This window comes from Pseudorca crassidens, chromosome 7 (genome assembly GCF_039906515.1).
Source record: "Pseudorca crassidens isolate mPseCra1 chromosome 7, mPseCra1.hap1, whole genome shotgun sequence".
Lineage (NCBI taxonomy): Eukaryota > Metazoa > Chordata > Mammalia > Artiodactyla > Delphinidae > Pseudorca > Pseudorca crassidens.
In genome coordinates, this window is record NC_090302.1 from 108,509,014 (window position 1) to 108,529,486 (window position 20,473).

At 42.6% G+C, this 20,473-nt stretch overlaps 1 protein-coding gene across 5 annotated transcripts in view; it reads left to right on the forward strand.

Moving 5' to 3' along the window:
• The window catches only part of FDFT1 (farnesyl-diphosphate farnesyltransferase 1), a 39,503-nt gene that overhangs the window by 17,660 nt on the left and 1,370 nt on the right, over positions 1 to 20,473 (forward strand). For all 5 annotated transcript variants that reach the window (XM_067745331.1, XM_067745334.1, XM_067745329.1 and 2 more), the window contains 3 exons: positions 1,843 to 2,034; positions 7,169 to 7,345; positions 8,465 to 8,617. In XM_067745331.1, coding sequence (XP_067601432.1) covers positions 1,843 to 2,034; positions 7,169 to 7,345; positions 8,465 to 8,617 — 522 coding nt within the window. The remainder of the gene's footprint in view (positions 1 to 1,842; positions 2,035 to 7,168; positions 7,346 to 8,464; positions 8,618 to 20,473) is intronic.

The following is a 20,473-nucleotide window of genomic DNA, read 5'->3' on the forward strand; positions in this document are numbered from 1 at the left end:
AAAATATACTTTTCCTTGGACAGCAATATGGATGTTGTAATGTAATATGTAATGTTTTTTATTAATTTCTAATAAGTCTTTTAAAAATTTCTTGTAGTTGTCCACAGCTGCTTTCTCTCTGATTTCAGCATATCTTTACTCTTTCCAGATCCTTCCTCTCCTGGAACATATTTCAAGTGCTTTTTCTACCATTTCATCGTACCCCTTGATTAGTCTGTGACTTTGTATTACTTTCTTTTTTAAAAAAGATTAATTAGTTACTTAATTTTTGGCTGTGTTGGGTCATCGTTGCTGCGCACGGGCTTTCTCTAGTTGCGGCGAGCGGGGGCTACTCTTCATTGTGGTGCACGGGCTTCTCATTGCGGTGGCTTCTCTTGTTGCAGAGCACGGGCTCTAGGCATGCGGGCTTCAGTAGCCATAGCACACGGGCTCAGTGGTTGTGGCGCATGGGCTTAGTTGCTCCGTGGCATGTGGATCTTCCCAGACCAGGGCTCGAACGCTTGTCCCCTGCATTGGAAGGCAGATTCTTAACCACTGCACCACCAGGGAAGCCCTGTATTACTTTAAACCAGAGACACTCTCTACTCTGGTCTTCCCCTAACTCTGCTGCAGAGGGTACCTTCATTAACTCCTCTTCACTTCTTAAGTTGTCTAGTGGACATTCATTTTATAAACGTATTGCTTTAAGTAATACAATATTGTAAATCAACTATATTTCAATTTAAAAACAAAGAGTATTCCATTGAGTTGTCTTGGAATACTCTTCTCCGGGGAGGACAGCTTTGACAAACCACTTGTATAGAAAGAAACTTCTCTGACAATTAAGATTTACATTTACTCAGACTTCATTTGAGAGAAAGGCAGAGTTTTAGCAAAGTTGTTCAACCTGCCTCTGAAGCCGTATGGCTTGGCTGAGAATCCCTGGCCTCTGACGCGCCAGATGAGTGATCTTGTGCAAGTGAAGTGACGTCTCTGTGCCTCAGTTTCTACATCTGCACAATGGTGATAATTAGTGAATGTGCCCCAGAAGATGTTTGTGAGGACCGAATATGCAGCATGCTTAAAACACATCATTGAGGACTTCCCTGGTGGTCCAGTGGGTAAGACTCCGCGCTCCCACTGTAAGGGACCTGGGTTCGAACTCTGGTAAGGAGCTAGATCCCACATGCATGCCGCAACTAAGAAATCTGCATGCCTCAACCAAAGATCTTACATGCCACAACTGAAGATCCCGAGTGTCGCAACTAAGACCCAGCACAGCCTAAATAAATAAATTTAAAAAACTTTAAAAAAATGAGTGAAAAACTTAGGAAAGTATATTTAAAAAATAAATAAAACACATCCTTGTTATGTAAAAAAACAAAGTAGTACCACTACGTTCTTTTACTTAATGAGGATTTTGAGACACTGCAAGATCTTAAAATGTCTTCAAGATTAAATTCTGCTTGGTATTCTAGTTTCTGTTAGAATATTCCTTATTCCCTCAAGGCCTTCACTCCCAATTTGGGATATCAAAAAGTTTACTAGTTTATTTTTTCAATAACCTTTTATTCTAGAAGCAGTGCATGTGCATTGTACAGATATAGAAAATACAGTAAAAAATAAAATAAAAAAAATAGAAACATCACATGAGCCAGAGATCACTTTTGTTAAGTCTTTTGTGCACATCCTTCTTGGAATGTTTTTTGCTCTTTACATGTACATGGTGTATAATGTGGTTGTTTTAAGCAAAATGAGATCTTTTACGTTCTTTTTGGAACCTGGTTTTTATAGCTAATCTGTAGCATTTCTGTTTTAGTAAAAGTTTCATTATTAAAGTACTTGAAAAATCATCTTTTACAGTACTGTCACTACGTTGCTGGGCTGGTGGGAATTGGCCTTTCTCGTCTGTTCTCGGCCTCAGAGTTAGAAGATCCCTTAATTGGTGAAGACACAGAGCTTGCCAACTCTATGGGCCTGTTTCTGCAGAAAACAAACATCATCCGTGATTATCTGGAAGACCAGCGAGAAGGAAGAGAGTTTTGGCCTCAAGAGGTAATAGGTTCAGGGGATTTGGGGAGAAATAATTTTGAATGCTCTCTGACAACAAAACATTAAACCCTTTTGGTTGCAAGTGACAGAAACACAAATCAAGCTCCCTTAGACAGCATAGGAGACGGTGTAGACTAGGTTAGGATTTAGTTTGCTTCAGGGGGACGGGCTGCATCCAGGGATTCAGACTGTGTAATAAGACTTTGTCCCCTTTCTACCTCTTGGACAGGCTTTGTCCAGTGGTGGGTATAACGTCCCATGACTCACTCATAGGCTTGGTTCCTATGCCCATCCTTTAATCAGTTAGTAGCCAGAGCGTTGAGCACTCAGTCTAGACCTGGAGTATGTCTGCCCACACATGTAGAATGGATTTCCTCCAAGAAAGAAGGACTCGGTGGCAAGAAGGGGCACCAGATGGGCACCCACTACAGATGTTCATTATCAGAGACAAGAGTGGATCTTTGACTTAATTTAAAATGGACAGGGAAAGGAAGGGCTTTGACATTGATTTTATTCAGAAGGAAAGCTAGGAAATCTTATGACTATCTCCTGATTTTACTCCAGCATTTACCTTTTGTTTTAATCCATCAAATGGTATCCTAGGGACTTCCCAGGTGGCGCAGTGGTTAAGAATCCGCCTGCCAGTGCAGGGGACACGGGTTTGAGCCCTGGTCCGGGAAGATCCCACATGCCGCGGAGCAACTAAGCCCGTGCGCTACAACTACTGAGCCTGCGCTCTAGAGCCTGTGCTCCTCAACGAGAGAAGCCACCGCAATGAGAAGCCCACGCACCACAACCAAGAGTAGCCCCCGCTCTCTGCAACTAGAGAAAGCCCACGCACAGCAATGAAGACCCAACGCAGCCAAAACTAAATAAATTTATTTATTATTTTTAAAAAAAGATAAAAAAAACGGTTTCCTAGAACCAAGTGCTTTTAAGGTGAAAAAAGGCAGGTGAGAAGGTGGAAAAGATATTTGGAATTTATACTGCAGATAAAGAGTTAATATTCCTAATATTAAAAGAACTGCCAAAAGTTAAGTAAAAGACCAACTGCACAGAAAAAATGGGTAAAGGGATAAGAACAGGTAGTTCACAGAAAGAAAGATGGAAATGATCCTTAAATATCTGGGAAGTGATCAACCTTACTCCTGATAGGTGAAATTCACATTAAACCTCCCCTGACCTCAGACATCATAGGTTTTCAAGCCTCCCAGGTGACTGTGGTGTGCAGCGAGGTCGAGAAACAGCTCTTGACGACCCTCCTTTGACACCAAGGCTCAGAGAAGGGAAGGGGCTTGTCTCAGGACTCCCAGAAGGGGAGCTTCTGTCTCCTGGATCTCAGCCCGGTGCCTGTCCAGGAAACCACACTGCCTTTCAGACGAGGCTCTGCATCCCTGCAGGTGCCTCACTGCCCACTCTTCTGTAAAATAGAATAGTTTATACCACCAGGCAGTGGTGCGAATAAAATGAGAAAAACTTCTAGCGCAGAGTGCTTAGTAAACGTCAGTTCAAGCAGCTTAACGACCACAAAAAACAGTCGTGAGATACTATTTCCTGCATCAGATTGGCAAAGTGTCGGAAGTTTGATAAGCCGTAAGCCATGCTGGGGAAATGGGTGCTCCCGTGCGGGTGGTGAGCGCAAGCTTGGCCAGTGACGGCTGTGGGAGGTTACTGACCGCAGCCACTGTTTGTAATAGTTACGTTTATAAACGACTCAGATGTCCGTCCGTACGGGACGGAGGGAATGAACTATGGTCTATCCACGCAGTGGAGCACCAAAAGAGCGATCCTCCTGTGGAGTGAGCTCCAGGTTATATTACTAAGTGAAAAAAGCAAGGTGCGTAACAGTATGTGTAGTTCCAAAGGAAGGATAAACCAGAAAGGAATAAAGTTTTCAGTAATTATATTGTGAATAATAATATTGAAACTATTATAGAAACTTTACAGCTTAAAGAAGATAGGTAATTTTGTTCGTATCATTAGGAAGCAAGATTTTCAGTCTAAAATAAAAGTTGCAAAGATAGAAAACACTGAAGTTAAGCAAAAACTCCAGTGATCCTAAACTGGATTGGAAATATCGGTATGAACTCATGATACCGTTTCTCTTAGAAAATTCTAGCTCCATCCACTAAGAGTTGTATTGTAGAAAGAGGTTCAAGTGGCTCCTCAGTCCCCTTGATGGGACCCTAATAGTCTTTGATAGCTGCCGTGCCATTTGGTGGTATGTCAAGATGTTCCAAGCTCATTTTGTACATTTTTTGACTGGGATTTGGACTCACCCAGCTCTTCAGGAAGCCTAAGCTTTCTGTTAGTGGGAAATGGGGCCTCCAGACCACACTTGGGCACTCGGGGTGGTCATTGCTCTTGGAGTAGTCGTCGTGTATATTTAGTTTTAAATCTAAAATTTTTACCTTGTAGTTTATATTGATATTTCCAATTCAAACTCAGGACTGTTACCTAGTCTCTTCTGTATTACATCTCTACCTCTTCCTCATCCACAGTCGTATTTCTCAAGGAAAATAGGAGATGATAGAATTAGTATATCCCATAATGACTCACTTGCTTTTTTCCCACATTACAGATGTAATTACACATTACCGCAGTCTCTGAATAGTGACTCTAGTGCTACTGCTACCAAGTGTGACTACTGAGCACAGTTGAAAATATGTTTTCGCATATGCTAGCTAATTCCCTATTTTTATATTGTATTTATATCTAAATTGTCAGATCAGATAGCCATTAAGACTGGACTTCCCTGGTGACGCAGTGGTTAAGAATCCACCTGCCAACGCAGGAGACACGGGTTTGAGCCCTGGTCCGGGAAGATCCCACATGCCGCGGGGCAACTAAGCCCGTGCACCACAACTACTGAGCCTGTGCTCTAGAGCCCACGTGCCACAACTACTGAAGCCTGTGTGCCTAAAGCCTGTGCTCCACAACAAGAGAAGCCACCGCAATGAGAAGCCCACACACCATAATGAAGAGTAGCCTCTACTCATTGCAACTAGAGAAAGTTGTGGCTCACGGGGTCTAGAGCGCAGGCTCAGTAGTTGTGGCGCACGGGCTTAGTTGCTCCGTGGCATGTGGGATCTTCTCGGACCAGGGCTTGAACCCATGTCCCCTGCATTGGCAGGTGGATTCTTAACCACTGCACCACCAGGGAAGTCCATTAATATTTATGAATTTTGAAGAAAAAAAAGAACGATACTTCCCTATGTTTATACATGTTGGTAATAGTTTGTCCTTTATACTTCAAGGTCACTTTTTCTGGATGTAAAGTTTTTATCTCACATTTTCGAGTTTCTTAAACGTGTTACTCCATGTTCTCCCTCTTTAGGACTGGCTGTTGAAAATCTAATTCTTTTCCGTATACGTTATGGGTTCTTTTTCTCCTCCTTGGTGGTCACTGCCTAGATCCATTATCAATGGAGATGCTAAATGGTGCTATCTTAATTCTGTCATCCTTTCTGCATTTATTAGCTGGAATTTTGGATTTTGCAAAACTGTGATGATGGTAGCATCATAGTGTTTGAATTTTCCCAGATTCTCACCCCCCCCCCAAAAAAAAGTGACAAAAACTCAACCAAAAAACTGAAACAGATGTATCCAAAACAATGGATAGCATGTCCAGAAGCACAAGTGACAAAGCACCCCCAGGAACTCCAAAACACAGATGGGTGCAGACAAAACAGCAGCTCCAAAAACAAAACCTGCAAAACCTGTGCAGGACAAAGCCAAGGTGCTACAGGTGTCTCAGACCCGAGAGCGGGAGTGGACAGTGGGATGGACCCATTTGAGAAGAGCAGGTGAAACAGGAATGGGTGTTCCTTCTCTGGCTGTGGGTGAGTCCACGGGGGCCAAGGGGAAGCCTGGAGGAGCTGGAGTGCATTGGCCCCCTTGAACTGGATGTGGACACAGACCAGTCAGGATTCTCTTCCAGGATTGGGCCCACCTTGAGGGGTGAAATAAAAACTGAGCAGCGAGACCTATGTGACATCAACCAGATGCAACATATGAATCTTGTTTAGGTACTTACTGGAAGAAACCAAGTGGAAAAAAAATTAGTGGGATAATACAACTGCTAATTGGATAATTTGTATTAAATATTTATCGTTAACTTTTAGTTGTGATAAGATATATGTACAAGAAAGGTTCCTAGTCTTTTAGATATTCATAATGAAGTATTTGTGGATAAAATGATATCTTAGGGCTTTAATTTAGAATAATTTGGGGGCTGGGGCCATATAGCTGGAACAAGATTGGCCAAGTGTCAGTAACTGTTGAAGCTAGTGGATGGATATGTAGGCGCCCATTAGCATTTTTCTCCAGGTTCTGCAGGACAGTCTAGTACCAGCAATCTGAGTGGGTTTAGGTGCAAATTAAGAATGGATAGCAAACGTGACTTACCATAGAATCTCTTAGTCCTTTTAGGCCTAGTCATTTATTTTGGGGAGTGTATAAAGTTACAGTAAGCGTTATTCTTTAGGAAGCTTAAGAATACCCAAGGATAAAAGTAAGTTATTTGCTAGCTTCAGAGAATCCTCTAAATACTATTAAAGATCATCAAACCAATTCTGTTGTTGGAGTTGAGGCTGTTATTTCATTTTCAGGTCACTAAGGTCAAGGAGGTAATGTTCTTACAGTAGAGACTCAGCTCATTTCCCCAGATACGCTTGTTCAGCAGTGTTCTTATCAGAACTGGGAATGTAATGTTAATCATTAATTATTTTGACGCCTTGGCCATCTTGAGAATGTTTAGTGTTCAGCTTGTAGTGCTGTTGTAGCTGATTTTGTTAAAGCTGGTTATCTTTTCAGGAACAGACCCATGCCTTGCACATAACAGGAGGCCTCTTTGGCCTGAGGTCATCAAAGTATTGCTTAGTACATGCTGCACTAATTGTCCCAAAGGGACACTTTCCCAAATACTTAACTGACTCTTGATTATGACTAGATCTTGATTGTAGTCATAATAGACATTGCATAGAGGTTAAAACGGACTTGGTCTTGGTGAAAGATGAGGCAGCAGCTAAGAAAGGCTTTGTATATCATAGTTCTTATACACAAAGATCCTTTCATGTGACTTGTACACTGTTCCCCTGTGCATGTGCTGACTCGTCTTTCGATCTTATCTGCCTAGGCTTGGAGCAAGTATGTGAACAAGCTGGGTGACTTTGCCAAGCCAGAGAACATGGACTTGGCCGTGCAGTGCCTGAATGAGCTCATAGCTAGCACGCTGCACCACATCCCTGACGTCATCACTTACCTTTCACGACTCAGAAACCAGAGCATATTCAACTTCTGTGCTATTCCACAGGTGTGGATCAGGGAGGCCGAGGGGTCGGGGTGGTGTGCTGGGAAGGGCATGCCTGGAATGCGTGTACTGTTTTGGTCTGCGTATTCCGGAATGTGGTTCCTCAAAAAAATGACTCTAGTGTATTTTCTTCTGCCAGGGGCAGGCACGTTCACAACACCTCCCCTCTGCCCCATGGCCATCACACTCAGGTCAGCCTTGAGGTTAAGCCTGCTTCTTTCCAGAACCTTCTAGAACCCTTTTTTCTAAACGAGCTAGTTTGATGTTTATCCTCACAATTAAATCTAGGGCTTTGAGTCAGATTTATGAGGAGTGCTGGGTGAAACACAGGTGAAGCTGTTACTAAAAAGTCTTATTTAAGCACCTAATTTTGGCTCTCCTTTCCCAGATCTTGGGATAACAGAACCTGGTCCTGTGGACCTAGGAGCTTATACTTTTTAAATGCCTTTACCAGTTATTTCCGTTTTTAACTCAAATAAAATGAAGAAAGTTATAAGATTTAACTGATTTGGAAGCATGGTTTCGTCTTGTTCTAATGACCAATCTGACCAGTTGATGGAACTAAACTCTTTATGCCAGACTTATGTTTCCATCTATCCTAGAAATAATTTACCTTTGAGCATGGGAAACTACACGGCCCCCTTTCTTTTGTCCCCTGCCACCCCCATGCTACTTTTTTTTTTAATGTATAATGATTATGTTCATTGTAGGAAAAATGGGGAGAAAAAACAAAATAGATATTATTTTGGATATTTCCAGATATTATTTTGGAATATCTGTTTTTCAGACCTAATAACCTATTGCCCCAGCATGGAAAATGTTACATTGGCTTGTGTTTGTTTTTTCCAAATAAAAAGGAAATATCGTGACTAAACTATAGAATTACTCAAGACTGCAAAGGGCACTTGATTCTGTGTTTTGCTGCGAAGGGGAAACATGGGAAAGGGAGAGGTCTTGACATGCTTTCTTTATGGGTCTTTTCTCTTGGTTAGTTGCATCTTAGCCCTTCGGCACTTTCTACCGAAGGTTCTCTTCCCTTCTCATGATTGCTTACCGTGCAGTTTCTCACTTCTTTTCATGAAATGAGATGAATTAGTGTTTCCTCTCTCTCCTTATCTGTAGGTCATGGCCATTGCCACTTTGGCCGCCTGTTACAATAATCAACAGGTATTCAAAGGGGTGGTGAAGATACGAAAAGGGCAAGCAGTCACCCTGATGATGGATGCCACCAGCATGCCCGCTGTAAAAGCTATAATACACCAGTACATGGAAGAGGTGGGCTTTCATTTAATAATATCACTATTTAAACATTTCGTATTTGGATATTAGATGATCTTAACAGCTCACAGTGTTACGGTACGGCATTGGTGTTTGACGGGTTGGTGTCCCTTATTTGGAAGAATAGGCACAGAGCGCCGAGTGTTGGGAGCTGCCCGGTACCCTGGTCAGAGGGGATAAAGGAAGCCAGGCCTTAGGATGGAGCTCCCAGGAGAATCCTATTTTCTGAGCTGGAAGATGAAGTTAGAGCCAACCAGGCTTCTTGTCTCACGGCTGAGGCGTGTGAAGCCAAGGCTGTGGCTGCTGACGCAGCATCTGACTGAATGGATCCAGGACCCCAGGCCACACTCCCGACACCCCGGTCCAGTACTTTCCACTATGGCAGGGACCTCAGTTGAGAAACCATTGTGGGGGATTCAGCAAAGGAAAACCATCAAGCTGCAACTATTTCTAAATTTTCTAATGCAGATCCCATTTCAGATGCCCAAACCCATCCTGTAAAACAACATGCTTGTTCTAGTCAAATCTCCAACTCTGGAGGGTGTAATCCATGACTTGGTTCAAAAGAACTTTTTCTTAGAGCCTAGAACTCTACTTGCCAGGCCCTGGAGTAAGGCTTCTCAAATGGAGGTGATCTGGCTTCCCCCTCCCCTGGGGGACACTTGGCAATGTGTGGAGACATTTTTGATTGTCACGCTGGGGTGTGAGTGGCTACTACCATCTGGTGCGTAGACACCCGAGATCCTTAGGTTGTTTCTTAGTGAAGACTGAAATACTGCAGAAGGAGATGAAAACATAAGGTCTCCCTCCCCGCAGATCACTGCTGCCCCTAGTTTTCTGACCCTTCCAGTCCCCCGGTTATGCTTTGACAGGGGTGAGATTTGTAGCAGCAGTTTCATCTAAACAGAATTCTACAAAACAACTCTTTCCTCTGATTCCCATTGCATATTGCACCTTCTCCTTGTATTTCCTCCCTGTCTCGCACCTGCCAAGTTTTGCACCTCAGCATTTCTGCCCGAGGCACCTATAGAAGGTATAAGAGAAAAATCAGATTTTTAAAAAATCCTAAAATTCTTCTGCTGACTAGATGAATATGTTCAGCCATTGACTAAAAAACTGCTACTGACGAGACTTGGGAAATTGGGGTTCACTGTTCAGCCAGCACTTATTTGGGGCGTACTCTGTGCCTGGCACAGCAGCCAAATAGGTGGATACTATTAACGTCAAGGAAATTTGAGGCCCTAACCCCACGGCTGGGGCCAGAATTTGGACCCAGGTCTGGCTGGCTTCGGAGCCTACACTGTTCACCAAGATTCTGAGGGCTTGAATTACCCTTTCTAAACTGAATAGTGCCTTTTTTAGGCGCTGTTTCTCCATTTTATGTAAATTAGAAACATTCTGTATGGTTTGTAGTTCAGAGAATATTTTAGTTTTGCAGTTTTATTCTGATCACTGATTTTAGAAAACGATGTTTAAAAAAAGTGGTAGGCAGTTCCATACTATATTAAACTTCAGATTTTATTAGGTATTTTCCTTAACTACTGGAATTAAATCTAGTTGTGATTCACAGTTTGATTTAGAGCAGGGCTGGCTGACCCCCTGATTTTGTAAATGCCTTTTTATTAGGACATAGCTATGCCCATTTGTTTCTGTATTGTCCGCGGCTTCTCGGCTCTACAGCAGCAGAGCTGAGTGGCTGTAACAGAGGGGGCCCACAAAGCTGAAAATACTTGCTTGGACCTTTAAGGAAAAGTTTGTTGACCTCTGATCTAGGGCATGAATTATTTTGTTTAAAATTACTCTAGGGACTTCCCTGGTGGTCCAGTGGTTAAGACTCCACGGTCCCAATGCAGGGGGCCTGGGTTCGATCCCTGGTCAGGGAACTAGATCCCACACGTATGCCGCAACCAAAAGATCCTGCATGCCGCAGCGAAGATCCCACACGTGGCAACGAAGATCCCACATGCCGCAACTAAGACCCGGCACGGCCAAATAAATAAATGAATATTTTTTTTAAAAGTCTATAAAACTACTCTAGTGAAACTCAGGGTATTTTGGAGGAAATACTAATAAGTTGATTTGTCTCAAAAAAATGAAAATTTCTAAGTCTCAAGTAATAGAATGTGATAATGGTTTTAATATCAGCCTTAAGGACATTTTTTTTTTTTTTTTTTTTTTTTGGCTGCATTGGGTCTTCATTGCTTCACGCAGGCTTTCTCTAGTTACGGAGAGCGGGGGCTACTCTTCGTTGCGGTGTGCGGGCTTCTCATTGTGGTGGCTTCTCTTGTTGCGGAGCACGGGCTTCAGTAGTTGTGGCTCTCGGGCTCTAGAGCGCAGGCTCAGTACTTCTGGCACATGGGCTTAGTTGCTCCGTGGCATGTGGGATCTTCCCGGACCAGGGCTCAAACCCGTGTCCCCTGCATTTGGCAGGTGGATTCTTAACCACTGCACCACCAGGGGAGCCCAAGGACATTCCGTCAATACAATTTCAAATGAAGACTTTTTGTATGAAGTCCACAAGTTGTCAGGCTTTTTGCTGGTGGCCAGACATTAACTCTACTCCTGCATCTCCTCACTGACCACGTCTGTCCTTTGCAGTAAGAGGGGAAGACATTTACCCCTCAGGTCCCTGGTTGTAGCAGTAACGCACCTGCAGGGGACTTCAGAGTTCTCCTCTTGCAACTCTAAGGTGTAAAGGACGAGGTGGAGTGAAGCCCGGATCCTCTGAGCAGGGGAGCTGCCCCTCAGGCCCTCATCCTCTGGAGCAGCCCCAGCTGGAAACCAGTCTGGCTACCTGGCAGCTGGTGAGAAGCTCAACCAGCTATTCCGGGGCAGAAACAAATGCTCAGGCAAACAGCCAGAAACTTTTATTTCCTTCTCTGCCAAAGATGATTCCTTGGCAAGGCCCAACTTTTTCAAGCGGGTGGGGCTTCCCGTTTGGCTGTGGTCGGTGCAGAGCGGCGCCGTACTCTCGGTCCCTGTGGGTCCTTGTGACTCAGAGTGTGGTCCTCCTCCCGGCTTCTGCGTCCCCTGCCGGCATGTGAGCGGTTCAGTCGTTGAGTCAGAATGTGCCCGTAGCAGGATGCCCAGGTGGCGCCTGTGAACACAGTTTGCAGAGCACGGCTCTAGCTCCCCACCTCGTTCTCAGTCAGCTGTGCATTTAACCCTGTGAGCAAGTACGGAACCGGATGCTGTGAATTTGGGTTTGGATGCTGTGAACTCAGAATTGGATGCTGTGAACTTGCGATCGGATGTCTGAACTCGCTGCATTTTTGTCTGTGTCCTGACCCCCATCTAAGCACTCTTTCCCTCCTGCCCTCTTGCCTGAGCTCCTCCGCCTTTCTCCCCCGCCCCTGCCTCTCGGTGTATATCTGCGCTCAGGTCAGTCCCTGCAGACAGCAGGCACATCCCAACTCCTCCTGGGCTTCAGCTCTCTGCCTCCCCGCTCCCTCTCCTTTCCTTCACAGCTAAGCTTCTTGAAAGGGCAGGTGTTCTTCTTCTTCTTCTTCTTCATTTTTTAAAAAATATTTATTTATTTAATTGGTTGCGTCAGGTCTTAGTTGCGGCAGGTGGGCTCCTTAGTTGTGGCTCAAGGGACTCTTAGTTGTGGCATGCATGGGGGATCTAGTTCCCGGACCAGGTATTGAACCTGGGCCCCCTGCATTGGGAGCGTGGAGTATTAACCACTGTACCACCAGGGAAGTCCCAGGGCAGGTGTTCTTAATGTTATTGATTCCCTTTTTTTTCTCAGCCTACTTCATTGTAACTTCTGTTTCCTACCTTTGTCATTAGAACTTTTCTTACCTAAGTGATTTGATGATCATCCCCCCCCCCCCGCCCACCGCGCACAGATCTCATGAGCACTTTCTTTACTCTTCGCTGATCCCACTGTATCCACTGTGGGTCTCTCTCCTTGAAGCCCTTTCCTTTTTTGGCTTCTGTGACACTTGACCCCAGTTCAACCTCTTACCCCTCTGCCTGCTCCTTTCTCCTCTGGCTCCTGGTGCTGGTGTTTCCTGGGGTTCGTTCTTGATTTTCGTGTTTCCTCACCACATAAGGGCTCTCCAGCTCCCCCAGCTCTGGCCTTGGTCATTAACTTCTTTTTGCTGTCTGATGACATTACCTTTCACCTAATCGTGGAATCCAGGTAGCCTGGAGGCTGTTGCATGTCCTCCTCTGTTCTCCCTAACCCGCCTCAGGAATCTCCACGTCCTGGCTGTTCTGGTTATGCTTTCATACTTGTCACAATTTTGTGCGCATTACCCTCTGACCGAGCACTTCTAGAACTTTACCTACAAAAAAATAACCAGAAAATGTGCAGCAATGCTTATTGGAGCATTTTGTCCTCATGCCTCGTTGGGAATGAATTGATTAAATTGTAGTACATTCATACTATGCAGCTTGTGTTTAAAAAAAGAATGACATTATTTTGTGGGTGCTAGCGTTAAAAAATGTCCATAAAAAATCGTGTGAGTGAAGGAAGTCAAATTATAGAACAATATGTTTGTAACCTATTAATTTAATAGGTTTACAATTTAAATAAAATTTAAAATACGTATACAATTTAAATAAAATTGTGTGTATGTATAACTTAGTATGGATAATATAGAATGATATATATTTGTATATCATATATAATCATATATAGTACGTATAATATATAATACATCTCTATGACATTTTGTGTTTGTATAGAGGCTTATATGGGTGTAGCAAGAGGTATAAAAGGAACTACACCAGTATATCATATTACATTAATGTATGTATTAATATGTGACGGTTTGTACATTTATATGTATAGGCTAATAAGGACAAAGCGAGGGGGAATAATGTAAGGGAATTTTGATTTCTTTATTTTTGTTTTGCCTATTTTTATAAGCATAATTCCATCATCTACAATTTTTTCTTTTCTTTTTTTTTTTTTTTTTACTCTGTTTCATTAACTCTCTCTTCTTTTCCCCTCACACCCCTACAACACCCCTTATTCTAACCACCATTTGCACAGAAAAATACCATGAGTATTCTTTCTCCTGCTTTTACAGCAGAGGTTAATAAAATGTCACGATTACAGGGTATTCCCAGCTGATACTGATGAGGCAGGTACAGAAGTAAACTATTGGGTTATTTCCTACAAAAGCACTACTCTGGGGTAAAGTAGATTTAGTTTTTTCAAGCCTGCTAAGATAGAAGTTGCGGGGTGGGGGAGGACAAAGAATAAAATAATTAAACTATAAACAACTATAGGATTGTTTTTTGGTTTTTTTTACATCATGCAATAAGTGTTTTTTTTTAATTAAAATATTTTTAAATTTTATATTGGATTATAGTTGATTTACAATGTTGTGTTAACTTCAGGTGTACAGCAAAGTGATTCATTTATACAAATACATATATCCATTCTTTTAGATTCTTGTCCTATATAGGTTATTACAGAATACTGAGAAGAGTTCCCTGTGCTATACAGTAGGTCCTTGTTGATAACCTATTTTTTTTCAGAGATTATTTTTTTAACATCTTTATTGAGGTATAATTGCTTTACAATGGTGTGTTAGTTTCTGCTTTATAACTAAGTGAATCAGGTATACATATACTTATGTTTCCATATCTCTTCCCTCTTGCGTCTCCCTCCCTCCCGCCCTCCCTATCCCACCCCTCCAGGCGGTGACAAAGCACCGAGCTCATCTCCCTGTGCTATGCGGCTGCTTCCTACTAGCTACCTCCCTTACGTTTGGTAGTGTATATATGTCCATGCCTCTCCTTGCTTTATCACATCTCACCCTTCCCCCTCCCCATATCCTCAAGTCCATTCTCTAGTAGGTCTGTGGCTTTATTCCTGTCTTACACCTAGGTTTTTCATGACATTTTTTTTTCTTAAATTCCATATATATGTGTTAGCATATGGTATTTGCCTTTCCCTTTCTGACTTACTTCACTCTGTATGACAGACTCTAGGTCTATACACCTCATTACAAATAGCTCAATTTCATTTCTTTTTATGGCTGAGTAATATTCCATTGTATATATGTGCCACATCTGCTTTATACATTCATCCGAAGATGGGCACTTAGGTTGTTTCCATCTCCGGGCTATTGTATATAGAGCTGCAATGAACATTTTGGTACGTGACTCTTTGAATTATGGTTTTCTCAGGGTATATGCCCAGTAGTGGCATTGCTGGGTCATATGGTAGTTCTGTTTGTAGGTTTTTAAGGAACCTCCATACTGTACTCCACAGTGGCTGTATCAATTTACATTCCCACCAGCAGTGCAAGAGGGTTCCCTTCTCTCCACAGCCTCTCCAGCATTTATTATTTCTAGATTTTTTGATGATGGCCATTCTGACCGGTGTGGGATGATATCTCATTGTACTTTTGATTTGCATTTCTCTAATGATTAATGATGTTGAGCATTCTTTCATGTGTTTGTTGGCAGTCTGTATATCTTCTTTGGAGAAATGTGTATTGAGGTCTTCTGCCCATTTTTGGATTGGGTTGTTTGTTTTTGTGTTATTGAGCTGCCTGAGTTGCTTGTAAATTGCGGAGATTAATCCTTTGTCAGTTGCTTCACTTGCAAATATTTTCTCCCATTCTGAGGGTTGTCTTTTGGTCTTGTTCATGGTTTCCTTTTTCATGAAAAAGCTTTGAAATTTCATTAGGTCTCATTTGTTTATTTTTGTTTTTATTTCCATTTCTCTAGGAGGTGGGTCAAAAAGGATCTTGCTGTGATTTATGTCATAGTGTGCTGCCTATGTGTTCCTCTAAGAGTTTGATAGTTTCTGGCCTTACGTTTAGGCCTTTAATCCATTTTGAGCTTATTTTTGTGTATGGTGTTAGGGAGTGATCTAATCTCAAACTTTTTACATGTACCTGTCCCGTTCTCCCAGCACCACTTACTGAAGAGGCGGTCCTTTCTCCACTCTACATTCCTGCCTCCTGTATCAAAGATAAGGTGACCGTATGTTCGTGGGTTTATCTGTGTGCTTTCTTTCCTGTTCCATTGATCTATCTTTCTGTTTTTGTGCCAGTACCATACTGTCTTGATTACTGTAGCTTTGTAGTATAGTCTGAAGTCAGGGAGCCTGATTCCTCCAGCTCCGTTTTTCGATCTCAAGATTGCTTTGGCTCTTCGGGGTCTGTTGTTTTTCCATACAAACTGTGAAAATTTTTGTTCTACTTCTGTGAAAAATGCCAGTGGTAGTTTGATAGGGATTGCATTGAATCTGTAGATTGCTTTGGGTAGTAGAGTCATTTTCACCATGTTGATTCTTCCAATCCAAGAACATGTTATGTCTCTCCATCTGTTTGTATCATCTTTAATTTCTTTCATCAGTGTCATAATTTTCTGCATACACGTCTTTTGTCTCCTTAGGTAGGTTTATTCCTAGATATTTTATTCTTTTTGTTCCAGTGGTAAATGGGAGTGTTTCCTTGCTTTCACTTTCAGATTTTTCATCATTAGTGTATAGGAATGCCAGAGATTTCTGTGCATTAATTTTTTATGCTGCTACTTTTCCAAATTCATTGATAAGCTGTAGTAGTTTTTTGGTAGCATCTTTAGGATTCTCTCTGTATGGTATCATGTCATGTGCAAACAGTGACAGCTTTACTTCTTCTTTTCCGACTTGGATTCGTTTTATTTCCTTTTCTTCTCTGATTGCTGTGGCTAAAACTTCCAAAACTGTGTTGAATAAGAGTGGTGAGAGTGGGCAACCTTGTCTTGTTCCTGATCTTACTGGAAATGCTTTCAGTTTTTCACCATTGAGGACGATGTTGGCTGTGGGTCTGTCATATATGGCCTTTATTATGTTGAGGAAAGTTCTCTCTGTGCCTACTTTCTGCAGGGTTTTTATCATAAATGGGTGTTGAATTTTGTCGAAAGCTTTCTGTGCGTCTATTGAGATGATCATATGGTTTTTCAGTTTGTTAATATGGTCTGTCACGTTGATTGATTTGCGTATATTGAAGAATCCTTGCATTCCTGGAATAAACCCAACTGGATCGTGGTGTGTGATCCTTTTAATGTGCTGTTGGATTCTGTTTGCTAGTATTTTGTTGAGGATTTTTGCATCTATGTTAATCAGTGATATTGGCCTGTAGTTTACTTTCTTTGTGACATCCTTGTCTGGTTTTGGTATCAAGGTGATGGTGGCCTCGTAGAATGAGTTTGCGAGCGTTCCTCCCTCTGCTATCTTTTGGAAGAGTTTGAGAAGGATAGGTGTTAGCTCTTCTCTAAATGTTTTGTTTTGTTTTGTTTTTACATCTTTATTGGAGTATGATCGCTTTACAATGGTGTGTTAGTTTCTCCTTTATAACAAAGTGAGTCAGTTATACATATACATATGTTCCGATATCTCTTCCGTCTTGCGTCTCCCTCCCTCCCGCCCTCCCTATCCCACCCCTCCAGGCAGTCAAAAGTACCAAGCTGATCTCCCTGTGCTATGCGGCTGCTTCCCACTAGCTATCTACCTTACGTTTGGTAGTGTGTATGTGTCCAAGCCTCTCTCTCACTTTCTCACAGCTTACCCTTCCCCCTCCCCATATCCTCAAGTCCATTCTCTGCTAGGTCTGTGTCTTTATTCCTGTCTTACCCCTAGGTTCTTCATGACATCTTTTTTCCGTAAATTCCATATATATGTGTTAGCATACGGTATTTGTCTTTCTCTTTCTGACTTACTTCACTCTGTATGACAGACTCTCGGTCTATCCACCTCATTACAAATAGCTCAGCTTTGTTTCTTTTTATGGCTGAGTGATACTCCATTGTATATATGTGCCACATTGTCTTTATCCATTCCATCCGATGATGGGCACTTAGGTTGTTTCGATCTCCGGGCTATTGTAAATAGAGCTGCAGTGAACATTTTGGTACGTGACTCTTTTGAATTATGGCTTTCTCAGGGTATGTGCCCAGTAGTGGCATTGCTGGGTCATATGGTAGTTCTATTTGTAGTTTTTTAAGGAACCTCCATACTGTACTCCACAGTGGCTGTATCAATTTACATTCCCACCAGCAGTGCAAGAGGGTTCCCTTCTCTCCACAGCCTCTCCAGCATTTATTATTTCTAGATTTTTTGATGATGGCCATTCTGACCGGTGTGGGATGATATCTCATTGTACTTTTGATTTGCATTTCTCTAATGATTAATGATGTTGAGCATTCTTTCATGTGTTTGTTGGCAGTCTGTATATCTTCTTTGGAGAAATGTGTATTGAGGTCTTCTGCCCATTTTTGGATTGGGTTGTTTGTTTTTGTGTTATTGAGCTGCCTGAGTTGCTTGTAAATTGCGGAGATTAATCCTTTGTCAGTTGCTTCACTTGCAAATATTTTCTCCCATTCTGAGGGTTGTCTTTTGGTCTTGTTCATGGTTTCCTTTTTCATGAAAAAGCTTTGAAATTTCATTAGGTCTCATTTGTTTATTTTTGTTTTTATTTCCATTTCTCTAGGAGGTGGGTCAAAAAGGATCTTGCTGTGATTTATGTCATAGTGTGCTGCCTATGTGTTCCTCTAAGAGTTTGATAGTTTCTGGCCTTACGTTTAGGCCTTTAATCCATTTTGAGCTTATTTTTGTGTATGGTGTTAGGGAGTGATCTAATCTCAAACTTTTTACATGTACCTGTCCCGTTCTCCCAGCACCACTTACTGAAGAGGCGGTCCTTTCTCCACTCTACATTCCTGCCTCCTGTATCAAAGATAAGGTGACCGTATGTTCGTGGGTTTATCTGTGTGCTTTCTTTCCTGTTCCATTGATCTATCTTTCTGTTTTTGTGCCAGTACCATACTGTCTTGATTACTGTAGCTTTGTAGTATAGTCTGAAGTCAGGGAGCCTGATTCCTCCAGCTCCGTTTTTCGATCTCAAGATTGCTTTGGCTCTTCGGGGTCTGTTGTTTTTCCATACAAACTGTGAAAATTTTTGTTCTACTTCTGTGAAAAATGCCAGTGGTAGTTTGATAGGGATTGCATTGAATCTGTAGATTGCTTTGGGTAGTAGAGTCATTTTCACCATGTTGATTCTTCCAATCCAAGAACATGTTATGTCTCTCCATCTGTTTGTATCATCTTTAATTTCTTTCATCAGTGTCATAATTTTCTGCATACACGTCTTTTGTCTCCTTAGGTAGGTTTATTCCTAGATATTTTATTCTTTTTGTTCCAGTGGTAAATGGGAGTGTTTCCTTGCTTTCACTTTCAGATTTTTCATCATTAGTGTATAGGAATGCCAGAGATTTCTGTGCATCAATTTTTTATGCTGCTACTTTTCCAAATTCATTGATAAGCTGTAGTAGTTTTTTGGTAGCATCTTTAGGATTCTCTCTGTATGGTATCATGTCATGTGCAAACAGTGACAGCTTTACTTCTTCTTTTCCGACTTGGATTCGTTTTATTTCCTTTTCTTCTCTGATTGCTGTGGCTAAAACTTCCAAAACTGTGTTGAATAAGAGTGGTGAGAGTGGGCAACCTTGTCTTGTTCCTGATCTTACTGGAAATGCTTTCAGTTTTTCACCATTGAGGACGATGTTGGCTGTGGGTCTGTCATATATGGCCTTTATTATGTTGAGGAAAGTTCTCTCTGTGCCTACTTTCTGCAGGGTTTTTATCATAAATGGGTGTTGAATTTTGTCGAAAGTTTCTGTGCCTCTATTGAGATGATCATATGGTTTTTCTCCTTCAATTTGTTAATATGGTTTATCACGTTGATTGATTCACGTATATTGAAGAATCCTTGCATTACTGGAATAAACCCAGGAATAAACCCAGGAATCAACTACACCAGTATATCATATTACATTAATGTATGTATTAATATGTGACTGTTTGTACATTTATATGTATAGGCTAATAAGGACAAAGCGAGGGGGGATAATGTAAGGGAATTTTGATTTATTTTTGTTTTTCCTATTTTTGTAAGTATAATTCCATTATCTACAGTGTTTTGAGAAGACATTATAGTTTCTCTCCGTGTGGTCTTCTCTCTGTAGCTGTGCTTCGTAGTACCGCGTTAGATGTTAGATGTCATTGGTGTGTTCCTGTCAGCATGTTCTTTTATTTCCTCGCTATACTAAATTGTAGCTGTGCTTTTTGGGGTTACGGGGGCAAGAATATAAGAGAACGTTTGTGGGAAAAACATACCCATTGTGTAATGGAAAAATTGAAGATAATAATTTTATAGATGCTTGCTCTGTCCTCTTCATCCACTTTGCCTCCGTCTGGGCTCAGGTCCCCATCGCTTCCCACCTTAATGACCTCTGGGTCGGTTGGTTTGAGGCAGGAAACATTGATCGAGGGCCTGCTCTGTGCCGGGCACAGGGCTGGGCCGGAGATGGAAAGGCAAGTAAGCCACGGTGCCTTCAGGTCTTCGGTCCATTTAGGGCGACGTGCAGATGGTGGCCCGGCGTGGGCGACGGGGAGAGAGTATATACCCGAGGGGGCCCTCGGCCCGACCCAGGCATTCAGGCCGCGTGACATGGAAGACAGCTACCTAGGCCGAGACTTGGGTGGAGGTGGGACTCAGCCCGGCGACGGCACGTGGGAGGAGCGTTCCCGGGGGCAGAGGGAATGGTGTGAGCGGGGAGGGAACAGAAACAGCAGCATCGCACACGGAAGACGATCACCGGCAACTGTTGCTGGCATGCGCGGGGGCCTGGGCAGGGCCAGGTGCACGCTCAGGAGCTCAGGCCTCGCGCGGCCGGGGATAGGGAACCCCCGAGGCTGTCACGCCGAAGGGGTTGTGTGTCTCTTTGGTGACAGCGTGGTGGGGCAGGTGAGTGGCTTTAGGGTTCGAGCACAGAGGCAGGAGCTCGATTTGGAAGCTCCGGTGGGAGGGCCTGACCTAAGCGGGAGCAGTGTTTGCAGGC